The sequence below is a fragment of the Carettochelys insculpta genome, chromosome 7 (assembly GCF_033958435.1).
Source record: "Carettochelys insculpta isolate YL-2023 chromosome 7, ASM3395843v1, whole genome shotgun sequence".
NCBI lineage: Eukaryota > Metazoa > Chordata > Testudines > Carettochelyidae > Carettochelys > Carettochelys insculpta.
In genome coordinates this window covers 56,038,069-56,064,840 of record NC_134143.1, presented here as the reverse complement: position 1 = coordinate 56,064,840, position 26,772 = coordinate 56,038,069, and the positions used below count along the sequence as shown (strand labels likewise).

The window sequence follows — 26,772 nt, the reverse complement described above, 5'->3', positions numbered from 1 at the left end:
TTAGAAACACCTGATACTCTCTTGCATTTTATAGGAGTCTTACTGGAAAGTGTGCAGGAATGCACTTAGAAGAAGCCAGTCTTACTCTAAACAAGCAGCTCAGAGAACCGGAGCTCATGATACTAAGGACCTGTGTAAACAAATACATAGGATATTTACTGACCAGTCTCAGTTACATACTTTACACACCTCTGTATTAAGCTATGGGGTGAGGCCCCTCAGGGAGGAGGTTTCGTGAAATTTTGTAAGGAGGGGACACAGCATGGTCGGCTACTGGATCTCAGGCCTGTCCATCTAATTAAAAATGTTGAAATATTTTACTGTTTTTATGCATGTGTATTCATGTTTGTATGCAGATTAATAAAGTTTTTGTATATATTTTTTTCATATGAACATAGCTGAAATTTGTATTGGTTTGGATTACATTAGACAGGTTGAGTGTGGGTGGGAGGAGGGAAGAAAACTGGGGCCTGACATAAAAAGTTTACTCATCCCTGGTTTATAAAAGCTTTGTTTGCTAGTTTATCGCCTAATGCTAGAGTTAATACAATCTGTGTGGAGGTATGGGGAAAATCAGTAATACTTTTACTTCCGAGAAAACTGTTATAGTAAACTCTTTCACATTCGGCATTCTCTCATCCAGAACTCTCAAATAACTGGCATTTTAACCCTAAGTAAATTTTAGTTATATTTTCCATAAGTACAGTATAGTGAAGGTAAATACAGCCAATACAGTACAATTTTACAATGTACAGTACTACTGTTGTTGGTACAGTACTCTGCATACATTTTTGTTTGTTAATATCTAATCTTATATTTCTTCAGTTTTACGCATTGCTAGGTATACCTCTTTATTATCCAGAATATTTGAATATCTGGGAACCTCCTGGTCCAGGGGCTGCTCGATATGAAAGAGTTTATGGTATTGAATTTTAGAAGGAAGGCAAATAAGTTTATATGCTGTTTATATGGATTTAGATCTTGATCTAGCAGTACATTTAGATATGTGAGCGCATTAGTTAGGCATAGGCTCCATTCTGTTTGATTAGGCCCATAATCCTGTGCCTTTAAAAAGCATCTCAGAGACTTAGTAAAAGTCTCAGACGTCAATGGAACTTGTTCTGTAATTCCTTGTAATATTGATGGGTATTACTTGAATACATCCACTGAAATTTATGCAATTTATATTTGAATTATAACTTTTTTTTTAAGTATTTTAAGTGCTAGTAAAATGTTAGATTCGTTGTTTTGGAACCAAGATCATTATTCATGGAGAAAGAATAGTATGGGATATGAGCACACAACTCTGTGGTGCCACTCTTGAAAAGGTCTCTTTAGATGTAGTGTGATAGTTCATTGTCTGTTGGCATTATTTAAGAATGCCAGTAGTGGCAATGGCATTGTGAGTTAGTTGCCCCGAGCATAAGTACAGCTGCTAACTCATGTCACATAATCCACCAAACTGCCATTTTATAGTAACAGTTTTTGTGTACTGTTGACCTCATGGATTAGAATTAGTATTTATGTACTTAAGTGTAATATTTCTGTAACAGGATGGTGGTAAATTTTTTTACAACTTGAAAGTATTACACTGTGATATTTTCCATGGGAGTCAAATCAAATTTGTATCTGCTGTGTGTTCATAATCTGTGGCTTATTTTATGAAAGCCATAAAGCACCTTTTTGAACTGGTGTTCTGCAGAAAACTTAAGTTTTGAAATGTAATTTATCCTATCATTTAAAATATTATGTTGGATTTTCAACAAAGGGCATACAGGAATAAGGAGTGGTATAGTTTTATAAGCCCCGGCTCAATCCTCCCATCCCAGTTTAAACCCTTGTGCTTGGCTCTGGTTCAAGACGCCACCCCTTGCATACCGCTCTGGTTCAACACCCCCATTCCGATCCAACAACTTCTCTTCCCCCCTCCTCTGTTCAGACCTCCTCGTGTCTCGGCTCACCACCCCCGCGCACAGCTCTGGCTCAACTCCATGACTCACCCACTTGCAGCCCTTACCCACCCCAGGCTTAGTCTCCCCGCCTCCCATGGCCCCAACCCACCTCCAGGCTCAACCCTCCCCAACTGCCCCCCCACCCCCACCCCAGGTCTTACCTTTCTGTTCCTTCCCTGGCTGCAGAACATGTGTTCCGCCAGGGAAAAAGCTGGACCCCCACTTATACAAAATTTGGGTTACACGAGAATGCATGGAATGGAACCCTCACATAACTCAAGGGCCTACTGGACTACCAAGTAAATTAAATCTTCTACCCTTTGGCCCCAACCCTACCAAGATTTGAGGCCTAGAGGTAGTCACACTGCTTTTAGTAGAATTAATCACATGCTTAAAGGACAGTACAGTAGTGCCTCGATTTATGTGAGGGTTCCGTTCCCATGTACCCTCATGTACCTTGAATTTCGTGTAAGTTGGAGGATGGCTTTTTATCCCAGCAGGGCACACGTTCTGCAGCCATGGAAGGAGCAGGAGCACTTGGAGCTCTTTTTGCAAGGTAAGTCCAGGCGTTGGTGGGGTTAAGCCTTTGATGGGTTGGGGCTGTAGGAGGGGAATGGGGGGTTAAGCCTGGGGTGGGTTAAGGCTGCAAGAGGGGTGGGGGCCTGGAAGCTGGAGCTGTGCAGTGGAAGGGTGGGGGTGAGCTGGAGCTGTGCTCGGGTGGTGAGCTGGGCTGTGCGGGGTTTGAAGTGGGGCTGTGTGTGAGGGATGCTGAGCTGAGCTGAGCTGCTGGGGGAAGAGAGGTTGTTGAACAGGAGTGAGCCAGAGCTGTGTGCAGGTGGTGAGCAGGGCTAGGGGGAGGTTGAACCGGAACTGCATGCAGCCATGGGGGTTGAACCAGAGCCGGGGGAAGCAGGATTTCAAAATGTGCCTTAACTCACATCTCTCTGTTACTATTGCAAATTAAGCGCAACTTGAAATTCTGTGTTTCAAGGATTTACTGTATGTGACTAAATCTTAGGATGATTGAGTTCTTTGAGGATGGTTCATACTTATTTAGAGTTTGAGAAATAAAACCTTAACCTTTCCTCAGGTTTGGGTTTTATAAACTAAGTTCTAAATTCTGGATTATCTCAGCCATTCATCGGCTGTTCTTTTGAATCCTCTTAAAATGTAATATGAAACAGTTTTCATTGAAGCCTCCATTTTTACTTAGCAGATGTGAAGTATGGACTTTTGAAACTTCATTCGCTACTTTGCTGGAAAGAAATGGGTACAATTTTTCTTGTTTCAGTTTCTGTGGAGTATCTACAGAGAATAGTTTCAACCTGCTTTGACAGGAAATCAGCTGTCAGTATTTGCTTTTTATAGATATCCCATTTCTCTGGTTTGCCTATACTTTTCGCAAATAGTTAAGCTGTAATTGTGCTCATAGTATGACATATAGTTATAATACAGTGAGTGAGTTGGGTGGCCCTCCTTCATCTCAGTGGGCTGCAAGATGGTCTCCCAGGATAGGGTAACCAAGATGGACTCCTGTACTAGGGTAGTTTTGCTAACTGCATTTGTGTACTTAGAATTTTCTTGAACCATAGCTGGTGATCTCAAATATAAATATGTAATGAAAAATGTAACAACAAATTCCTCACATCTTGCCATAATGCCTGAGTAGTTGGGTGTGAATGCGTGTGTGTACATGGTCAGCAGATCTCTTCTCCCTGTCCCACTCCTGTAGATGATGGGGAGATTAACTGATGACTTTGAGACAAGGCAATAAACAGTGGGGAAAAATGGATAACACCATTCCCATAAACCTTTTAAAGAAAGCTTTACCATATTGCTCAGTAGAACAGTCGGAATGCTCTCACCATTGAAAAAGTTTACTTTCCTAAACTCAGTTGTACAGAGTTGAGAAGCTAATTAAAGTTCATTTTTAATCTGTATTATCTCTGGCAAAATATAAAAGTACAATTCAAGAAAGACTATGTAAATTGTTCTCATCCTATTTTATAATATATTGACATGAGGCAAGCTTTATATGTGACTTTTTAATGTTGGTCTTACTTGGATTTTTTGATCACTGTTCCAAAAGAATGAAAATTTACTTGCTTACAGTGTTATGTTTGAGAGCCAGTGACTTCCCTGGCTCCTGTGGATAAAAATGGAAAAGAATGATGCAATGGTCTGTACGTGAGATGAAACAGCAAAAGATACAGACAAAATGAGAACAGGTGGTTAGTACTAGTAAACAAAGTTTCAGAACTGATTTTTCCAAAAAGCATGTAACGGCATCACAAATTAACCTCAGAGACTTGAGTTTTGTGCTTATATAGTGTGTACAGAACTATCTGCAACTATATGTAGCTACTTCATCTTCCTCACCTTTTGTATCATTAGAGTAAAAGAATTCTGATTTTTTGGTTGAACCTAGTGTGCTTTGTACAAGATTTTCATATATAAAGATGGCTACCCAGAAGCCTCACATCTGAATTTCCTTTTCCTAAGCAGAGTATAAGAAGCTTTCTCAGACTGAAGGTCAGATGACAAATATCCTTTTTAACTGCAAAAGACCTATTGTTAAAAGAAAGAAGAAATGTAAATCTGTTATAGAACTTTGTGAAAATTAGTGAAAATCTTTGATTGCCCTATGCTGGTCTGGTGTAAACGAACAAGCATGCTGTTCTACTAGCATTTAACATGCACTGTGGTTCTGGACTCATGGTATATATAATCTTATGCACCTAATTGTTATATTTCAGAGAAATGTATGAAAGTTACTCCTGTGGTGGGAAGAAAATTTGCTCTTAATTTGACTAGTTACTACAGGGAAGCTCCCTGGCCTTGTGATCAGTGAAAGTAAACTTCTTGTTTTTAACCTTTTTTTGTTTTTCAGTGTAATGTTTAGGGTCAGAAATGCCTTATGTGGATCGTCAGAATCGCATCTGTGGTTTCCTAGACATTGAAGAAAATGAGAATAGTGGCAAGTTTCTGCGTAGGTACTTTATACTGGACACAAGGGAAGACAATCTGGTATGGTATATGGATAATCCACAGGTATGACAACATCTGGTATAAAATTGTGGAAGCTACCAGAAGTCAAATTTTTTTGACCTAAAGCAAATCTGTTGTATACATGGAAGAGGGTTTCAGAATGGATTTTATGCAACTTGACACTCTAAGATAAAGATTTTCATTAAAATATTACTATATCTAAATTACTTGTTTCCCACTTCCTTGATTGGTCTACCTTGTGAAACCCTTTATTTGTGGGGAAAACTATACAGTTGTGCCACTGGAATAATTTTATGAGCACTTGGAGTTCATAGTCATACCTGGAAAATTTAAGCAGTTCTTGAATTCAGTGTAATGGCCTCTATAATGGCTTAGATAAATTTGGGATTTGAAATATAACTACAAGTTCAGAAAACTCCTGAAATTAAATCCAGTTTATAGTGGATTATATTGGGTAATACAGTATATTATATACCCATTTATCATTAGCAATTCTTAAACATGGTGCTTTTTCTCTGTTGAAAAAGCGTTTTTTTTGGTCTATGATGTAGAACCTAAGACTTGGAAACTTTAAAGCTCAGCAATTTAAACTGTTAAAGCTTCAGTTTCACAGTACTGTTCAGATTTTAAAGATTTAATATCCAGTAACTAAAATCATTTTCAATGTTTTAATGATGCCATAGCTTTTTAAATTATAATCTTGATTTTAATTTTGTTTTTCTCAACTGAACTTCTGCTGTTTTTTCAAATAAAATATCTCACAATAGAATTATGGATTAATGCTTTATTCAGTTACATCAGTTTTGTGCTTTCTACCTCTGATGGTCTGAAACTACAGTCCCTAAAATCAAGTTGAAATTGATGTGTGTGAGGAGGGGCAAGTTGTCCAAGAAGATTAATTTAATATTTGTAAGGCCTGTTTTGCACATTAAAAGAGCTAGAAATAAATGACATATCACCACAAAAATAAGAAGCCAGGATATAGCTATCAGCAGCCGTACTCCTAGTTGGAAATATTTTGAGATTGAATTGTTAAATAAGAGAAACGTAACTCTGGGCATGCTTGCTAAACAATTTAAAACTACAATGCATACATAAGATTCCAAATCTCGGTGTGTACTATCTTTGCAATAATGTGAGTAAAACCAGAAACCTGTTCACAGATATAGTAATGGTGTGATGGATACTTGATGTCCTCCTTCTGGCAAGGGATAATTCTCGGGTACGGTCACGAGCAGAGCCATCCTGTCCAATGGATGAACAGAGGTGGCTGTCTTAGGCCCCACACATTTGTGGGCCCTGGAGCTTTCCCAGCCATCCTCTGGATGAGAGGGTCAGGGAGATTACCTGGGGTGAGGGTTGGACAGTGGAGGCAGCAGAGGTTGTTTCCCTTTCCCCTGCCACTCACAACGTGGACAGTGGGAGCAGCAGCCTGCCCTGCCCCTACAGCACTTCACTGCTACTTTGCACCTTCAGGAAGTGGAGTATACTTCAGGTAACTGCCCCCTGTGGAGAAGTGAGGTGCAGAGATGCATCAGGCTGGAACAGGCTAGTGAATGGTGGGGAGGCATTCTGTGCTGCTTCTGCCCAAGCAAGGAGTAAGGGGGCGGGGTGAGGGCAGAGCAGTGGGAGGGGTGGGGCTTGTGGCGGGGGAGTTCTGCTGTAGAATGGTTACACAGCTGTTCTGTGGAGGCCTCTTCAGGAAGCTTGCTGAAGCAAGACGTGACATCAGGCACACTCACCATCTATGTGGCTCTCCCTTTTTTAGCAAAACTGGAGCCATACTAAATTCACAGTTTATTTTCATCAGTTTTGCTTTAAGAGGATTTTCACGTTTTCAGATATCCTGAAATTTCACAGTGTTGTAACCATGGGATGCTGACCCAAAAGGTACTGGGGGTGGGTCTGAAGCAGGGTAGGCATTCAGAGGTGAGCAGTAAGTTTTATTGGAGAAAAATTAAATAAAAAGTTGACCATGTTTTACCATTGAATGCAGTATATAGTACACAGTGTTTTGCTCCTTTAAATTTCAGTTGTTCTGAGCTATAGATTTGCTATGAAAAATAACACAATATATTAATAGACCAGAGTGTGGCACTTATTGCTGTTTCGAGTTTCAAGAGACTACACGTCGAATTATGACAGTCAGGCTTGTAGTGACATATTGCTGATAAAGAACTTGGTGGGGGCCTCCTGGTTTCCTTCACTTAATACTTTTGCATGACATGAGAATTTTAATATTTTAGAAAGTACTATTGCATAAGCATTCCTGGAGTTAGCTGAGGATTGGATGAATGTCTTTTTTCCTATGAAAACACACATGACATCTGCTGACTCCAAATCTGTTAAGGAAAAAGTGAGCTTTTAGCAGGATTTCCTGGATGTAAACCTTCAAGTATCCTTTTTTCCTATAGCAAAAATAGATACTTCTGTAAAACAATTAACACCCAAATTATTTCAGCAACCGTTCAGTTTTAGTTTATTACCAGATGTTTGTTCAGTAACTGAAATCAAGTAGTTTAAAATCTGTTAAAGCATATAATGTATTGACTGTTGTACTGTGAATGAAGATTGGAGTTTTTTTGTTTATGAAGCTTTAATTAGCTTACTTGTATTGGCTGCAAATGTTCTGAACATGTTATGAGGTAGGAGGATAATTTAGTTTCATTCCATATTATTGTGCTTATTTTTAGAACCTTCCCTGTGGCTCTCCACCTGTTGGAGCAATTAAACTTACCTACATTTCAAAGGTATGTCAGTTGAGCTAGAAGTGATAAACCATAAAATTGTAGTTGTTGGCGATATTAGCAGCTATGATGTTATGAAGCTGCCAGAAATCCTTAGTGAATAATTATGAGTATTAAGAGTCAAGCTGGGATAGTAATGAAAATTTAATTTATAGGCTCGAGTTACTCAATCACTTTAGATTAAGAAGGAGAAAGTTTTGGTGGGGGTGTGGAGGGGGAGCTAGAGTAGTCCATAAGGACCTTGCCTGGGGAACAGAAGTTTTGATAGGCCCTTCAATTTAGCAGATAAAGTTATAACATGATCCAGTGACTGGATGTTCAAGCAAAACAAATTCAGACTACAAATAAGGCACAAATCTTTAATAAGGGTAGTTAACCCTGCAATAATTTATCTAGAATAGTTTGTTGATACTGTCACAGGCAACTTATAAAAACAAGATGGGATTTTTTTTCTGAAAGTTATACTCTAATTTGAGCAAGAAGTAATTCAGGGGCGTCCTTTGCCTTGAGTTACTCAGGAGATCAGACTAGGGCTATATCTAGATTGCAGGCTTTGGTTGGCAGACCTGAGGTCTCCTGACAGAAATCTGCTGCACTGGAAGCCTTCTGCCGACATCCCAGTCATCCTTCTTCTACGAGGAAGAGCGGATCTGTCAGCAGAGGGTGTTTTCCCAACATTTGGCCCCGTGTGGACAGGCCAAATGTTGGGAAAACCTCTCCTGACAGAACTGTTGGCAGGAGATACGCAAATACAAATGGCACCTTTATAGACTAGCAGATGTTTTGGAGCATAAGCTTTCATGGGCAAAGACTGCTTCATCAGATGCATGGGGGGAGGGTTTCATAGGGGTATTTAAAGAGTGGGGTTCACATTCGTATGCTCCAAAATATCTGTTAGTCTATAATGTGCCACAAGACTTCTCGTTCTCGAAGCTGGAGACTAACACAGCTACCTCTCTGATGCAAATGCAAAGGTGATTCTTGGCAATCTAGACATAACCTAAATGATCACGGTGGTCTCGTATGACCTTACCTATGAAATTACATGTAGTAGTTTCAGGGGAATGTCTGATTCTATACTTGGGGGCAGAGGGGAAAAACTTAATGTGGTTACTCCTTGTGACGTTTCCAGAAACATTAAAATCATTAGGGCTAGCGAAAGAAATGAGGAATTCAGAAACCTGTCCTTTTACCAAGTTTTTGGTGATCCTTGTCTAGATTTGTTTAAAAAAATTAAATTCCAACTGTTTATCCTTTGTATTTAATAGAATTAGTATTTTTAAACTATGGCTTTAGGGTGAATACTGATTTGAACTTGTATCTTTTAGTCTGTGTTCCAATTTGTCTTTTGGAAAACTGAAAGCTTTTAGAAAGGAAAGGTTACTCATTTAATATGTTAGTTTGTAGATCATATCTCTTAAACAGCAAACTTCTGAAGGAAACTTCTAAAGCCAACTTAATCAGAAACTAACCATGTTAGGGGTACAAAATACTCTTAAAATAATAAAAATTGGGCATGAGAAAGCAAATTTTGAGGTTAGGTTGATGGAAAGTGTTATAATATTCTGTAAGACATATTAAGAATTGGGAAATTGCCTTCTCTTGTCCATGCATCTCAGTCCTGTTCTTCCTCTCTCTTTTCCTTATTTACTGTCTTCTGCAATCTATTCTCCAGTCTTGTTTTATTCTGGTTAACTGTGGGTGACATCGCTTAGGTCATAGGGATTGGTAGAGGTCCAAATTTGTTTGCACCTATCTTCAGTCAACTCTAAATTGCCTAATTTGCCCTAAATTACACAACTCTTATTGAAATTTCAAGTCCTAAATCTGAAAAAATTGCACAAATCAGGTTTGGGATGATTGGAATGTTATAGTGATGAGAACATTAGAAATCCTTCAGAAGGAGGAGGTTAATAAAATCAAAACTAAAAAAATATTTCTGCATCTCATTCTGCATTTTTTTTTATTTCTTCATGACTTCCAGTGGAGACTTTGCTTTTGCTATTGATTTTCATGTGCAGCAATACTAATAATGAGTAGCAGTTTAAAATCCTAAAGTAAAGATATGAAAAGAGATTCCTTAACTTGTTGGGCTTTAGATTCTTGGTAAAATTTAACAAAAAATTATGCAGGAGTGACTTCCACTTTCCAGGAAGGTTGATCCTTAAATGTAAGGAATAGAAGTATGCATTTTGTTTCCTTCTAATGTTGAGTTGTTAATCTTAAACAATGTATTTGTTGTATGATATCTAGTTTGTATATCATATGTTGCTTACAGAATTCACTATACATGTAAATTTTCTTAGGTTAGCGATGCAACTAAACTAAGGCCAAAGGCGGAATTCTGTTTTGGTAAGTTCTAGTGTATTACTAATCTGTCAAGTTTCTCTTTTAATTTTTTTTAAACATTATATATTCTGCACTTCTCTTAGGTATTGCCACTAGTGTCTTTTTCCCCCTAAATATTTTATTCATAGTCCTGATGTCCTTCCTAATATAAAGGGAGACTGTTGGTTTCTTCTGTGAGTTCTTAGTGGCTTTTTAAAAATTACAGCTTGTTGAGCTAAAAACGATTTGTTGGCAGCAGTTGCTGGGGATGTTTTGGGTTTTTTTAAATCCAGTAGATAAACTAATTAAAGAAAGGTTGCTCTTAGGATATGTGACATAGGTAATTCAGCTCTGGAGGCAAGTAACTGAACTATTTTATGGCTGTGTATACACTATAAAAGTAAGCAACTTTGAAGAAGAGCGTCTACGCACACCCTACTTCACAGTTAAACTTCGAAGTAGGGCACTTCTCCATTCCTGGGAGTGGACTACTGGCTTCAAAGTGGGGCTCCAGAAGTTAACTTTGAAGTAAGGGAAAACGTGTGTAGACTCTCTGCTGGCTACTTATCGTTAACGAGAATGTGACTTTAAAACTGATTCTTTTTACACATTTATTCTCCTCTTCTGCTGTTGAATGTATTAAATGGCCTTTTTCCAGGATTTATTATAATTTAGAATCATATGAGAGAAGCAATTTGACTCTTTAGAGTTCCTGCAAATACTGGGATTAATAACTACTATAACTGAAAACCTGTCCTTAATGTCTGCATTCAGAGAGTTATTTTGACAGAGCTGTTATATGAATACCTAATTGTGGGAGATGTATCTCTGGCAGAGTGGTCATTCTGGGCAATAATTTTTGATGAGCTAGCCACTCCCAAGAATTTGGCAAGTGGTCAAGGGCTGTACTCTTCCATTATGATAATCTAAGAGGTGTGGAGTCTGGGATTGAGGTTGGATGCAGAAGGAAGCTTGGGGTAAGGGACTGGGGTGCAGAAGGGGGTGTGGAGTCTTGGAGGGACTCTGGGTGAAGAAGGGGGTTGTGGTCTGGGGCGGGGGACTGGGGTGCAGGGGTTTGGGTTGTGATCTAGGGCAGGAAGGGGTTATGACTTGGGGCAGGGAATTGGGGAGCAGGAAGAAGGGCAGAGGGTTTGGGTTATGTGGAGGCTGGCTATGGCTGGAGCCAAGTGCTATGTGAACAGCTAAGAGCCTGAAAGAGAAGGGAGGAGGGCTTCAAACAGGAAGCTCTCATTAGCCAGAAACCAGGCAATGGGATTGTGCTGGGGGCAAGGACAGAGCATGAAGCCTACCCCCCCAGCCTCAAACCCTATGAAAAAACAAACAAGGCCCTGAAACTGCTTTTCTGGGCTGTATGTACAGGGGTGGGGCAGGCAGAGGCATGCCTGAAGGTCCCCCAACTGCATCTGTGGGCCGGATGTGGCCTGCGGGCCATATTTTGCCCAGCCCTGATCTAGGACATACCTTCAGGAATACAGTAGGTAAAACTATATGTTAGGCTTCTTTCCCCTTTCTGTTAACCATTCCTCAAGTTACAGAAACACGCTACTGCAAAAGGTAAACTAGTAGTCTTCTGCACTGCTTCTTCACAATGTTGCATGCAATGTGCAGTTGTTGTAAGCAGATTCCATAGCTGGATGCTGTCACATTGCCTGCTACCATACAGAGGCACACCCCCTGTTGATCTTGGGGCCTGCCGTGGGAACACCTCTATGCATTCTTTTACTAAAATGTTTAAATGTTCAGATAGCACTTGCGTGCTTCTTTTTTATGCTGTTCCTCATGCTTTAGAGAAGCATCCTGGAAACATCTGACAAACTCATTTCTTGCCTTAAAACTTCCCTTTGTCAGTAAACCTACAAAAACTTGTTAATGGTTGGCTGCTGTTATAATGAGACCATAGCTTACTATGGTGACAAACACTGTCTCAATTTTACTTTCTGCTCCACTGTTGGCTGCTCTGTATTTACCTACTGTTTCTCCTCATACAGTACACTCTTTTCTATCCAGCAGTTGCATTTATTTATATTTACTTTCACTATACTGTACTTAAGGAAAATGTAACTGAAAGTTTACTTATGGTTAAAATGCCGATTATTTGAGATTTTCAGGTGGTAGAATGCTGAATATGAAAGGGTTTGCTGTAGTGAGGATTGCAAAGCACCTAGCACAATGTGGGGTCTTGATACGTGACTGTGTGCTGTTAGGTGGTCTGCTAATAGAAAAGAGACCAGAAATCTATGCCAACCAGAGAACAATCCTACTTGATAGAAAAATAAGCCATTTTATGGGGGCAATAAAATTTTGAAGTACCATGCTAACATATCGAGACAGATGGACTGTTCAAATTATGCATCTCCAATAAGACAATAGACCAAAAAGACTGATTGATTAGAAGTCATTAAAAACTGTTAACTAGGGACTAATAGTTGACCATCAGCTTGATTGCACTTGCAAGGTTTGGGTTTATCCCAGTCCCGGACAGGTTAGTGCAGGTGGATAATCTGCTCAACACAAATGAATAGTTGGGTGTGGAAAATTTGTGGCCCATAATGAGGCGTGGTCAAAGGATTGGAAAGAAATACCCAAACTCTAAAAAGCATGAAAACGGGACATAGTGTAAAATGTAGACTAAAGTGAGTCAAGGAGGGGTAACACAGGATGTTGAACTCTTATTAAAACAAGATTTCATGGACATTTTTGTACAACAAGTCCCATGCTGGGTAGTAAAGTATTAATGGAAAGGTTTTGTGAAACACAGTTTATATGTGAAAAACTATTTAGCTTAGTGTAAAATGAAAAACTTAAAATATGTGTAAGCTTCATGAGATGGTTTGTGTGACATGTTCCATAGGCTGGGTCTGTGCTAGGAAGTTTTGTCAACAGGAGGCACCTTCTGTCGACATAACTCAAGGAGTGTCTACACACTTAAAGCATTCTGTAGACAGGGTCTCCACAGATCTCTGCATTTTCCTTGACAGTATTATCACTCAAAAATCTGAGGCCTAACAATCTCTCAACAGAGTACTGTCAAAGGGAGTGCAGCGTAGACATTTCCGTCGATGGAGACGGTTTCTGGTTGCAGGGCAGCCCTCTTTGCAGAGCTGTCTTTCTGCTTTCTAGCACTAGAGGGCAGTGCAGTCTGGCAGTGCTCTGTCAACAGAGCAAGTTGTGTGTAGATGCAATCTGTTGACAGAGGTTCTGTCGAGATTTCTCTGACAGTAACTTCTGTCGGCAGATGCTTCTAGTGTAGACATAGCCATAGAGGGGAAGATGGACTAATCCAAACTGAGTATTTAAACAGTGTGTTTTCTGTGATTCTTTGTGCAACTTAATTACTTTCTAATATCTTAACAGTTATGAATGCGGGGATGAGGAAGTATTTTCTTCAAGCCAATGATCAGCAAGATTTAGTAGAATGGGTAAATGTTCTGAACAAAGCTATCAAAATCACAGTAAGTAGTTCTATTAATTTTTCCTCAGTTGAGATTAATCATAATCTGTAGGGAGACATTGACTATTTCCATTTGACAATCTCATATTTTACATCCTCCCTCAAGGCTTTACCGCTTTTGTGGCTTTTTAATTTTTTTGTGTTGATGTATGTAATGACTTTTTCTATGTGCACCAATATGTAGGTGATGTATTATGTAACAAAATTTGTTCCACCACAGACGTGGTGGGAGTGACACTGAGGTCCTGGAAGGGGGCTCAGTGCTGGGGCAGAGGGTTGGGGTGTAGGGTCTGGGGACGAGGAGGTCAGAGTGCAGGCTGCCCTGGGAGCAAGGATTTACTGCCCTTCTCTCACTGTAGTGGCTTGAGGCTCCTCTTCATGGCTGCTGTGGCTCCAGTGGGCACAACGTGGGAGGGGCAGGTCCAGGCTAGGCAGGGGCCAGGTAAAGAGGCCTGTCCTCTGGCAATGGAAGCTCTGTTTTGGGTGCTGTGGCTGGAGGAGAGAGAGACACCCTTCCAGCTCCAGCCTGGAGCAGCTGGAGGAGCTGACCCTCCCCCAGCCTCAGCATGGAGCTGGAGTGGCTGGGAAAGAGGCACCCGTCCTTGCTGGCCCTGTGGAAGAAACTAACTCTACAAGGGAAAGAGGGTAACTAACTGAAGATTTGTTTTGGCTTTAAAAATTTGGCAAAATAGATGTATCTAATTTTTTGGTAATAACATCGGTTTATAATTACTTGATTATTAGTTGATAATGCATTTTTAAATTATTTCATTTTTTTCCCCTCTTGTGAAAGTGGTTGAGATCAACATACAGCCCACCCGTACGTATCCAGCAACCCTGGGACCAGGAGGTTGCCAGATAATCAAATATTCTGGATGATAGAGAGATATACCTAGCAATGCATAAAACTGAGAAAAACAAGATTAGATATTAAGAAACAAAGACAAATATATCCAGAGTACTTTATTTACCAGCAAAAACAATATTGTATGCTGTAAACTTATATTGTATTTTCACTCATCCCTCGTTAAACGAGTACTTCACTTAGGAGTACTCACTTGGTTCACTAGATGAGTGAACTTCCCCTACTAGTACAAGCCTTACCCCCTTCCCCGTGACTCCAACCCACCCTAGCCTGAACCCCACCGGCCCATGCATCTAGCCTGCTGTAGCCTTAACCCCCCACCTGCCCCACGCACCCAACCTGTAGCAGCCTGACCCCCACCCCCTTGCCTGCCCACCCCACTGTCCCAAACCACCACAGCCATAATGTCCCACGGACCCAACCCGCCACCAGGTTTTAACCCTCCCTCCTGCTCATGGCTCCAAACTGCCCCCAGCCCAAGGTTCACTTACCTTTCAAAAGCAGCGCCACATGCTGCCACTGTTTCGGGAGTTAGGAGCACTAGGAACCAATCAGAGACTTTAACATGTATTTTAATGATAATTTCGTGTCAGTCTTAGGAGTTTTCACTTACAAGCAGAAAGTTGGGAACCAATTGTGCTCATGTAGCAAGGAATGAGTGTATTGTAGTGGATGTGTATACCATATTTATGGAAAATATAACTAAAATTTACTTAGGGTTAAAATGCCGGTTATTTGAAAGTTGTGGATGATAGAATGCCAGATATGAAGGTGTTTACTGTAGTTTAATCAGTGCGGTTATTTTCTGGTCCCTAACGAGTTTGACTACTGCTGACTTAACAAAGAAAATAAACTTTTATGTTTATAGCAGGCTTTGGTATTCAGCTAAGGCAAGCAGCTTATATATCATAACATTCCACAGATACTGACAGTGAAGAGTTAATTTAATGAAAAAATTTCTGTCTTAGAGGTTGTTACATTTTTGTCTTGCACCAGAACAGCTTGTTACCACATGACAGAAAACGCCCACAGGTTGCTTTAGCCTATTTTCCTTTGTGCAATTTCAGAGAACAAACTTCTTAAGTGTGCTTCCAAATCAACTCTCAAGACTCAGAATGAGGACAGTACAACTATTTATACTCCCACCTGCAAGTTTTCAGTAACTTGCTCCTCAGTAGGAAAGTGGAATTTCTGAGAGTTGACATTGTTGCTACTTGATGTAACTAATTGTTTGTTTGTGGTGGGACTACAAATATATTTCTAAAAATACTTTGTTTTGACTTTGTTGCTATGCCTTTTCATTGAAGGAGTAAACTTTTAGCAGTGTATTATTAGATGGCATTTGATCCTTATTTTAAAAACACACCTAAATAAAAACACTTTGAGGACATTCCGCAAAAAAGTACTCTATGGTGTTAGCATTTTAGGAATACAGTAATCCCTCGAAATGCACGACTTTGAGTTGTGCTTGACTCGCTCCCTGCGCAGACCATGTTCAACACCTGCTCTACCCTCTCTGGCGCGCAGCCCAGGCTCAACTCCACCCCTCCCAGCCCCCCTGCAGTCCTAACCCACCCTAGGCTTAATGCCCCGTGCCCCATTCCCGTGGCCCCAACCTACCAGCAGGCTTAATTCTCCTCAGTTGCGCCCCCAACCACAGGATTTGCCTTTCAAAAGGGGCTCCCAGGTGCTCCTGCTGCTTCCTTGGCTGCAGAACATGCATTTTGCTGGGGAAAAAAGCCGGCCCCCAACTTATGTGAAATTCGAGTTATGCAAGGGTACGTGGGAATGCAAACCTCACATAACTTGAGGGACTCCTGCAGAATAAAATACATTTATTTAAACTTCGGATTTTTTATGTTAAAAGCTGGATGGCTTTTGCTAATTGGGTACTGCACTGTAGTTCGATATCAGGGAATTTAGTTTGTCAAAGGTCATTATAACATGTCAGATTTGTGTTTCAAAAAGCCTGAATATGATTAGCAGACTTAATTTGTCTATTAAAGAAGGAAGTCTGATTGTTTAAATACTGACCACAGGTTTTGTGTTAATTTGTTTTTAGAGCTACTTGATAAGTGTTATCTGACAATTCTGCCACAAAAACTACAAGTGTAATATGAAATCATAGCAGATGACTAGTTTTTTCTTATGTACAGAGGTAGTAACGTTACTTATTGGAACTGCCAACTTTCCAGGCATTGTAAATTTTACTGCACTTTATTTACTATTTTTTCCAAAATGTGAACTGTAAACGTGTATATTAGAGTTCAGTAATTTCTGTAGTTAATATTACAGATGAGAATATTCCTTTGGCACAGGGAGCTGGTATTCCTAAAATCAGATTTTAGTGGGTTTAGATTGTTTCAGGTCTAGGTTTCAAGTACCAATACTGCTTACTGAATTTAGTGTTAAACTTTGCCAACAAGGTAGATTTCATGGTTTGAAATATTCTCAATGAATAATCTTATTGTCATTTCTGGAGTGTCTCCATTACTGATAGGGGTCCTACATGTCCCCTCTCTAGGCTCAGTGCCAGAGGGAAAAGTACCCCTTCATGCTCGAGATTGCTTAATTGGCCCTGGCTCAGGGACATAGGTTCTAAAGAATGGTCCTCTTATAAGGAAAGCCTTATATGGTGTCCTTTTGTTTGAAGAAACCACACAGCAAAAATAGCTTCCTTGGTTGTGACCTGTCCCAAGAGAGCATATGGCCTCGTCAGTCTCTCTCACAGGAGGAAGCCCCCTCCCCGTCCTTCTGTGCAAGAACCTTTTGAGCAAGGTTTATCAACCTGTCCATATCACCATAGCATTGTGCCTGAGTGAGGAGGAAGGAATCATGGAGGGTACATCCTTATCTCTGAATGACACCCTTACACTTGAGTCCACTTCTTTGCCCTCAGAGGATTTCAGTCTTTAGTACTTGATCAGAGAAGTTGACCACTTTTCAAAGATGAAACTCCTTGAAGACAATCTAAATACCCTCGATGTTTTACAGACCCTCCAGCTTTGGGAAGGGTTGTCCTTCCAATTAAGAAGTCCTTGCTGGAGTCCATGAAACCGCAATGGCAGACTGCCTTCGGTGGTACCAAGTACCAAAAAAATGAAGAGGTGATATCAGTTCCTCCAGAAGAAAACTGAATTTTTTGGTTTTTAAAGCTTGTACCAATACAGAGTCTGATGGTAATAGCAGCCCATGAGTGTATTCCCACTAGTCATGTTCTGAAGCCATGATTAAAGAGGATGAACATAAGACATTCCATGGAAGAAAGGATTATTCTGTTAGAAGTGCTCCAGATAAGAGTTCCCAATTACTGAGCGCAGCATGGGAAGAGTATAAGGAGTAGTTTATGACTGTAGTCTCTGAAGGTCATCTCAGAGCAAGAACTTCACTCAAGGCAGCAGCCAACACAGCAAATTCTGTTGTTTAGTCCATGGCCACCTCTGTTGCTGTGAGACGTTTCTTTTGGCACCAGGCCTGTAGATTACCAACTAAGGAGCAAAGACCAATAAGAGCTTGCTCTTTGAGGTGACCCGAACTTCTCTGTTTTAAGACTGATGCCACCCCATGTACTTGGAAGAATAACTGGGTGACTTTTTGATTGGTAGGGATCTATATTTCAGTTACAAAGAGGATGAAGTCCAGGACTCAACCCTGTTACAGGCTGTATTTCCAGGGTTGGAAATGATTCAGGCCTTCTCAGCACTGTTGGTCATTGTAATCTGCAACAGTCACTTCTCACCAGATATCTGTGGCCCCAAGCATTTCTTTTGACTGTGAAGTAGGGGGCAGCATACTGATTTTATTACATACCCCTCATTTGGAAGGCCTCTCTTACTTTTTATGGTACTTGGAAGGAAATAATATGGTACAAGTGGGTGCTCAGCACTGTAAAGGAGAAAGACATTATCTAGTTTACCATTCTCCCCGTCCTGTTTTTGGGATCCATTTGATGCAATTGTATTGCTCCAATAATTACTGCCTCTTTTATAGAGTTGGGAACAATAGGGGAGGTTTCCTGCCATCAGAGGGGAAGGATTTTGTTCCCATTATTTTCTGATGCCCCCCTCACCCCTTGCCCTAAAAAGTAAAAAGTTCAGGGGGCTTGTACCTATTTTGAAACTCAGGGAGTTGAACTGTTTTAGAAAAATATCAAGTTCAGGATGGTTACCCTGGTTTGTATTATCCCTTTCCTGGAGAGTGGAGAAGGGTGTGCTGCACTCAAATACCAGGATTCATACTTTTATGTGGCAGTATATTTCGACCAAAGAGATCCACCATCAACCTGAATAACAAACACAGGATGTTTTGCTCCAGAGCTGGCTTTGCTGCTGGGTCCAAGGCAGGTGTTTGTTTTTCTCCCTCCACCCTCCCTGCCCCCACACCCAATGTCTTGTTAGCTGCTCATATGTATTCTATCCAGTTCCTCTAATCCCCAGGGTAGTCAAAAATATGAAAAGAGAGATGCCAAGGTTGATGCAAGTAGCACTGTTTTGGCTGAGACAATGGTGATTCACAGACTTGCATTAACTTGCATCAGGCTGCCAGTGAACTTCTGCTAAAGTATTTTCTGTCTGAAATAAATAAAATAAATCTGTGGAAATATACCTATCTCACAGAACTGGAAGGGACCTTCAGAGGTCATTGAGTCCAGTCCCCTGCACTCACAGCAGGGCCTATCACCAGCCCTGACTTTTTTTTTTAATCTATTTGCCTCAGGTCCCTAAATGGCCCCCTCAGGGGTTGAATTTACAATCCTGAGTTTAGCAGGCCAGTGCTAAAACCACTGAATTGTTCCTCTGCATCCCAACATTCAATCTGTTCTCACTGCATGGATGATCTCTGGCTAATTTACTACAGGTTCTACCTCTCAGGTCCAGTACACTCTCATCTGGCAACATTCAGGGTACAGCAGGACCACAAATGTTCCAGGGCCAGAGTCCCAGTGCCAGGGAACCAGCATCTGTAGGTCCATGGGGGCAGCCTGGCCAGAGCCAGAACCCCCTGCTTGCCCCCTGGCAATGCTGAGGCTGGAGCTCTCATCTGTATCCCAGTTGCCCAGGAGCTGGAGACAGAGTCCTCTGGCTGCACTTCAGGGCCAGGGCTGGATCCCCATGGCAGATCTGGGAGCATAGGCTGTGGGGAAGGGGGGAGGGACTGGAGCCCCTTAGAAGCCCTGGGAATCCCTGGCCGGAGTCTCCTGGAGAGCAGGAAGCTGGGACTATGGCAATTGCAGGAAACACAGGCCATCTCGGGGTAGAAGCCCTGGATTACACTAGTCCGGCGAAGGCCCTTGTTTCAGACCCGTCGGGTCCTGGCCATGCTGGACCAGTGGATGTGTAACCTGTAGTGGAGAACTGTGTTCATGGATGCCAGAGATTTTGCTGTTTATCAGAACAGGATTCTAGAACTACCTCCATAGAAAAGTAGAAGGGATTTTCTGTCGCCTGTCATTTGTGTTGCATGGATGTTACACCTACACTGGTTTATGTGACACAACTGAAGTAATCAAGCCTTTAAATCAGTTCTGTGAAGGTTCACCTGGCTGGGACTTTTGCAATGCACCTGCCAATAGGTATTCTATGAGTTCTCTCACCCTCTGGCCTCTGCATTTTTGGAAGGTCTAATCCAGCATCCACTGTAAGCATAAAGTTCTTCTCAGACCTCATCCAAAGTTCATGCCAAAGTTCTTTACTCGAATTGAACCAATCTTTTCAATGCTTAGTATTTTTTCCCTTAACCTCATGTATCATTGAGCCGGTGAGAGATATGGAACCAGCAGGCTAAATGACTCAAAATCAGCTTTTAAGGACAAACTGCCCATAAGTGATTTTTTTTCCTACTCAATTAAATGAAGTAACTTGTCTTGATGTTGTTTATGAAACCCCCACGTGTAACAGATTCAGTGACAGATATGTGGCAGTATGCGGTGATGAAAGTGATGGAGTGCTGCTCAGCATGTTCTTCAGGAAGGGGTACAGGTGGGTTTCCTGTGGTCTCAGTCAGACTATGATCACCACCAACATCTTTGCAAAAACCCCTGGGACTGAGGACAGGGGTGTTTGGTACTGATGTTTCTTGCTGTAGACAAACTTCAGAAGTTTTTGGTCTGGTAGGATGCGGAAGTATGCATTGCTAACTCCATTGAGGTTAGGAAATGTTCTCTGTATCCAGGAGTGGATAGGAAAAAATGCCAAGCCAATATTTCTGTCTGTCACTTCTCCATTTTTGGAACCTTGTGGTCTCAAGGATGGTTCTCGTACCAGTCCCTTTCCTGTGCACTTCTGAAGAAGTGAAGAAGTTGGAGTAGAACCTGTCTTCTGAGGATTTCTTATTATCAGTCCTATATCCAGAAGATGAGGAGTTGTTCTGGATCAAACTGCATTTTAGGGGATCTTTGGAAATGGGTGACAGGATGAAGAATGGATGATGTGATGGAGGATGGGAGGTTGAGGAAGTATCCTTCGCTTGCCATTTCTCAGATTCACTTGTCCATGGTGAGTGTGAATTCCCCTAGAAAATTGGGAATTCTGCTCTTCAGGTCTCACCCAGAACTGAAGGTAGCTTGTCTTTGTCATGAAGTGAATTGTGGGGAAGGTCTGAAGTCCCTATGGATTTCACCCCCAGACCTCAATTCTGTTCTTATCCTTTGGGGAAAGTGCGTGGTACTTTCTCTGATACCTCTGAAAATACATAGCCTGTAGGAGGGCTGGCCTGTTGTCTCTTGAGGGCCCCTAGTGGTGAAAGGGAAAGACTGCATGGATTTTACAACATTGTCAGCTACTATGTTCTAGCTTTTCTCCAAAAAGGAAGGAGCGTGTAAAGTTGGCCAAGCACAGGATCTGCTTGGAGTGAATATCAGCTTTCCAGGATTGGAGTCATAGGCGTTACCTGGCCAAGTTAGAATCTTTGACTCTGACTGAGACCTTCATTGCATCCATTGTGGTGTCATTGACTAATACTATTGCTAGGGAGACTTTCTTAAAATTGAGCCAAGGTTGAGGTGATCTTTGTGGCTATCCTTGAAGACTCTGAGATCTAGTCAGGAGAGAGGTGGTCTTGTAAAACAGACAGATATGGTGCATTGAGGCTTCTTCTGCTACCCTTGGTCCTCTCCCTTTCCCTACCTTTTTTGAGTGATTTCCCTCCTTGTATCAGTGAAGTCCTTATGTATAGAACTTGCCTTCTGAAGGAATTACCATATCCTTGCAAGAGATGCTACAGGATCATCAACCTGCAGTTGGTCAGTAGTAGAGTTCTTTGCTTTTTGGATGTTGTAGATCCTGAGGTTGCCCTTATTAACGTGCTTGCCCTTACTAGGGTTGTAACATTAATCCTTAACCCGTTTCTCAGAGTGAAGGGTTATTGCAGTATGGAGAGGATTTTGAGGGAAGAATTTGCTCTGAGGCTTGCTGTTTCTCATGGAGGGAAAACCTCTGCTGTGTTCTTTAAATCTAGTAGCTTCCCTCCCTCAGTGGGAGGGAGAAGAGGAAGAAGAAATCATAACGTGTACTTCCTGGATTTTTTGTGAGTTTTCTTTTTTACTTTTAGTTTTTAGCTGTTTTTGGATGCATTGGGTATGTAAAAGCTCCGCTTTTGCTTTGAAGCATTTTGCTGCTTGCCTTGCTTAGGTTCTGAAGCCCTCTCAAGAGATCTGTGTTTGAATACTCCATTGGTGGGAACCATTGCCTCTGGGTGTAAAACTCATCAGAGCCCTCTTGGGCAAATAGGAAGGGAAGAGAAGAAGCCAAGTCCTTTTATACTTGTGGAAGGGGGGTCAGGGTGGACTGACTTGTGCCCATACAAACCTTTCTTTGTCCTTCGGGGTCACCTGGGACTTACCACTGAATTGACTGACTGAGGTCTCCCCTGGTTTTGGAGCCTCTCCCTGGTCTGCACTGCAGTTCTTTGTTCATTTTTATGATGGACTTGTGACTGCTTTGGTTGGAATAACAACTCACTTGTCCCTTTTTGCTTGTGGCTCCAGACTTAGCTAGGTGTATGTTGGGCAGACTGATAGCAACACTATCTTTCAAACTTGGTCTGGTTGCTTCACAAATAGAGCATCACTTGACTTTCATGTGGTGCTTTCTTGGCTGTTCTGCCAAGCTTGAATAGAGGCCAGGAGCACTTGCCAGGGGCATATTGCAATGAAGGCTCAGGCTGGATTAAACTCAACTATTAACTGACTCATGGAGGAGCAGTAAGCTGAAAAGAAATGCTCAGTACTACCAAAACTGAGAATAAAAATAAAAGCAAAGCAAAATAGAGCAGGGACAATCAAACTGCCTGCTGCTGTGGATGCAGAAATTCTTCTGACAAGTGGGAGCAGAGGGCAGTGGTCAGAATGCATGTTGCCCTAAAATGCTAATCTCCCTCTCTGAGCTGCAAAATGTAGAGCAGCAGCCCAGATGTTGAGAATTGCAGGGAGAAGCTGGGTTGCAGAATCAATATTTTGTGTTGGATTAAAGCTTGTATTATAGTCAAGGCCCTTCATGCTATGCTGTTGGAATTTAGGTTCAACTAGTCAGAACGTAATTGAATTCTACAATAGTTTAATGTGGCAAAGGATTCTGTGGAAAATCCTTTGGCTGTTCAGTCACAGAATGATTTGTGAAAGAGGATGCAAGAGGGAGAGAGAAGCAGGCTTTGCATTTTATAGGAAGATTAAGTGACCACAGGGCATAAAAACACACTGCTTGAACATACTTCAGTTCTCTTTCCTCCTTTCTTGAATTGTGATTATAAGGTTTATGAGCAGTAAAGGAGTTGAATATGTGGGGACAAATTTTGTAGTATCCATTTTTGACTGGGTGCAATATGTTGCAGAGTGCTGTAGAAGAATCAGTTGGAACCTCTTGAATCTGAGGCCAGTTCTAGCACTGCTTTAAACTACTCTGGCCAGCTATCTGGAATAGGATGCATTTGCATTTCTCCCAAAGATAGAAAACCATCCAGTTTTCATATTGAGCACAAATTAAAAAACAAGCAGAGCCAATCTCCAGGAAAGCTTGTACCTTCGAGCTCAGCCTTAGCAGACTGACCTCTTCCAAAGCATTCAAATATTAAAAGTATTGTAGAAATACTGTCTCTTGATGTGAGACTGTGCAAGAAGGCTTATTGTCAGATGCTTCTGGGAGGCAAGTCAGTTGCAGAGGCACCATTGCGGCTGCAGCTCCTATTGAGCCATAAGGAGTACAGTCAAATAAAATGAAGAAGAAAAGAAATAGCTACTTTCCCCAGTTATTGAATAAATGCTTATTTTGCAATTGTTGAGAGCTTGATTTTGTGGGAAGTAATAAAAATCTTTAAAGATTTTTCAGGGGTGTAAGGTGTGGCAGATGGTTTGGAACTTTTATTTCAATAAAGTGGAATAAATATCCTTATTTACAGTGATGGATAACACAGAACATTAACTGTTTTTGTATCTGGTATTTCTCAAAGGTACTACCTGAACACTTTGCTGTACCAGATAATCCTATTTTGCAAAGGTTGGGTGTCAGTTTTAGATTCCATTATAGATTGTTCCTAAAAGTTAGTTCCCTCAGCGTTTGCTGCTTTAGTTTTTGGAAAGTACTAGAGCTCCTATTTTCTTTCTTTGGTGCTCGTGTGATGCAGTGATCTACCTCATCAGCCTTCAGAGGAAATGAAGAGATAAGTGGTACTACCCAGCATAGTCCCCTTTAACTTTTGTGTAGCTCTTAGAGTACACCTCACCTTTTATCTCCCTCCCTTGATGAAATAGTGCCAATTTTGGTTTGAGGGAGAGCTGATGTCCAGAGATTTCTTCTTAGTAGCGTACCAAGTGGAGTAACTTGCATAAGCTGCATACAGTTCTTCAAATGTGTCTTAAATAGCAGTGAAATGCTAATCTTTGGATCCTATTGTCAAACTCATCTTGCAATTTGTATTCCTCTTCCCCCCAAAATTGTTAACCATTGCATTCTGTAGCCCTTATGATTTTGCATTGAAGTATAAACCTGCATCTTGTCATTCTGTAAAGCAGTTTGAACAGTATGGATAACATTTTTCCACCTTGCTCCACATATTAAATTTAAAACAAAGTTTCAGTTTAGTTCATATGATTTCACAGTACTTCAATATTTTCATGCTCATCATTAAAATTGGAGGGAGAATGCTGCGTGAAGTTGCAAAAACATTTATTAAACATCTACACTATATTTTTCTAAGAACTGTAATTCTTTACATTACAGTAGTAAGTACCTAGACACCAACTACATTTATAGCCCTGTTGTACTAAGTGCGGTTTAGGCTTTTTTAGACTGTTTAGTAAGAATCCTAACCACAAAGACCTTTATGTCAAGAAGTATAAAACTGGATAAAGCTGGGCGAAAGAAATGCTATTTGTACTTTATTGATGAGAAGTAGTGGCACGGTGAAACTGAGTTGCAGAAGATTAGACAGGGAGTTTATGGCAGAGTTGGAAAGTGAACATCAATTTGAGTCAGACAATTCTCATAACCACAGATCAGGTTTCTTCTGATGTCTAACACAAGTCATTTGCATTTTGCACATTAAGATAATTCTTAGAATTAAAAATGAGTTGTAGAAATTGTAATGGAGACTTAGTGTGAAAGTTTGATTAAGCATGAGGACTATTTTCTTTATTTTTTTGTCCTGAGAGGAAAACTTCATATTATTCACATGTCTAATTTTTCAGGTACCAAAGCAGTCTGATGTTCTGTGTCAGTCTGATAATCCAAATCGCCAAGCTGAAAATCCAAGTGGAAAGAAACAAGTGTCTTACAGAACTGAAATTGTTGGTGGTGTTCCCATTATTACACCTACTCAGGTAAGAGCTTCATAACAAGTAAGGAAATCTTACTGGTGGAACAGTTGTGCTATGTGTCTGTCTTGCCAGGATACTATGATGTACATTCATTGTACGGTATCTAGGTATCCCTTCAACTGGCTTATTTTTCTGTTGCTGTATAGAGATTAAACTTTTAAGTTTTGACTATTTTTGTCTCCAAGAGTTAGACCCCGCCCCCCGCCATATGCAGGGCCAGACCAAGAAAGGAATAGCTGGGGGCTACAGCTGAGAACTTCGGTTAAGGAGGGGCCCTGCAAACAGCGCTCCACACTGCCAAAATGCAAATCGTTTTATGGAGCCTTCTTAGTCCAGGGCCCTGAACTGCAGCCACAATAGCTCCTGCGTTCCAGCTCTGCCTGGTGAGGGTCTGGGGGCACATGGCTCTGTGTGCTGCCTTTCCCCCCACCCTCTGAGCTGGGCTGGAGTTGCAAGCACTAGGCAGCTCCAACCTAATGCTTTTATGTTACCTGCAGACTTCATCCCTGCAGCTCCCATTGGCTGCAACTCAGCCAATGGGAGCTGTAGAGATGGGTGCCTGCAGGAGAGCACAAGGCAGTGTGCAGAGCTCCCTTCACTGGGGTCTCTGCCAGCAAAAGGTAGCAGTCTGCCGTAAGTGCCACCCTCCAAGCCCCATCCTGTACCTAACTCCCTCCCAGATCCTCCACCTCCTGCCCTGATGTTCTCCCTCCACCAGCACCCTGTCTTCCATCCAGACCATGCACCCCAACTCCAGCTTCCTACTGTGAACTCCCTCCCATATTTCAGACCCATCCTAGAGCCTACCCTTGCACCCCAAAGGCCCCACCCAGAGCTGGCACCCCCATTGGAGTCCTCACCCTTCTTGCACTGAACTCTCTGCCTAAACCCACAGATCCCTCCGATGCTCTGACCCTCATTTTTGGCTGCATCCTGGGAGACAACAAAATCTAATAACTCTTGATCCCCAGAAGAGTTAATCCAGCCCTGCCTGGATGAGTTTGTTATATTGCTGTTGTCAAAGTTGTTAGTTGATCACTGGAATTAACTGTTTACATATTTTTGGATTTTGCAGTAGAGAAAGGAAAGATACTGACTGGCTCCACAAGCCAAGATTTTTATAAATGGCATGCCAAAAATTTGATTTAAAAGAACCCAGTAACAATTAGAAGTAGAAACATAGTAATGCTACTGAGGTTGCATCTACACGACAAAATAAATTCAGATTTGTTCAAGTCAACTTTTTTACTGCTAGATTTTATAAAATCGAAGATGAATGTCCGTAAATATCTAGAAAGTTGATATACTGTGTGTCTATTGCCTTAGCTAATTTTGAATGTGTCAGCAGTGCATTGTGGGTACCTATCCCACAGTGCCTGCAGCCCTGTTGCATTTTGAGTTTTTTGTGCCAGTGTGTTATGGGAAAAATGCCCCACAAGTGCTTGTGGATGTCTGATGTCATCGTTGCGTAGAGCAATGCCTCTGTCCTCCCACCCCCACCTTTGGAAAACAAACAGACCAAGGAATTTTGGGCCATTTTTGGGCCATTTTCCCAGTGCCTGCCCCAGGCTCATGCTGCTGCACAGTGCTAG

At 41.3% G+C, this 26,772-nt stretch overlaps 1 protein-coding gene across 8 annotated transcripts in view; it reads left to right on the top strand.

The window, feature by feature from the left end:
* Positions 1 to 26,772, top strand: part of PLEKHA1 (pleckstrin homology domain containing A1) — an 81,676-nt gene that overhangs the window by 12,837 nt on the left and 42,067 nt on the right. For all 8 annotated transcript variants that reach the window (XM_075000511.1, XM_075000506.1, XM_075000505.1 and 5 more), the window contains 5 exons: positions 4,843 to 5,003; positions 7,655 to 7,711; positions 10,015 to 10,060; positions 13,412 to 13,509; positions 25,052 to 25,183. In XM_075000511.1, the coding sequence (XP_074856612.1) occupies positions 4,863 to 5,003; positions 7,655 to 7,711; positions 10,015 to 10,060; positions 13,412 to 13,509; positions 25,052 to 25,183 (474 nt within the window). In that variant the 5' untranslated portion in view covers positions 4,843 to 4,862. The remainder of the gene's footprint in view (positions 1 to 4,842; positions 5,004 to 7,654; positions 7,712 to 10,014; positions 10,061 to 13,411; positions 13,510 to 25,051; positions 25,184 to 26,772) is intronic.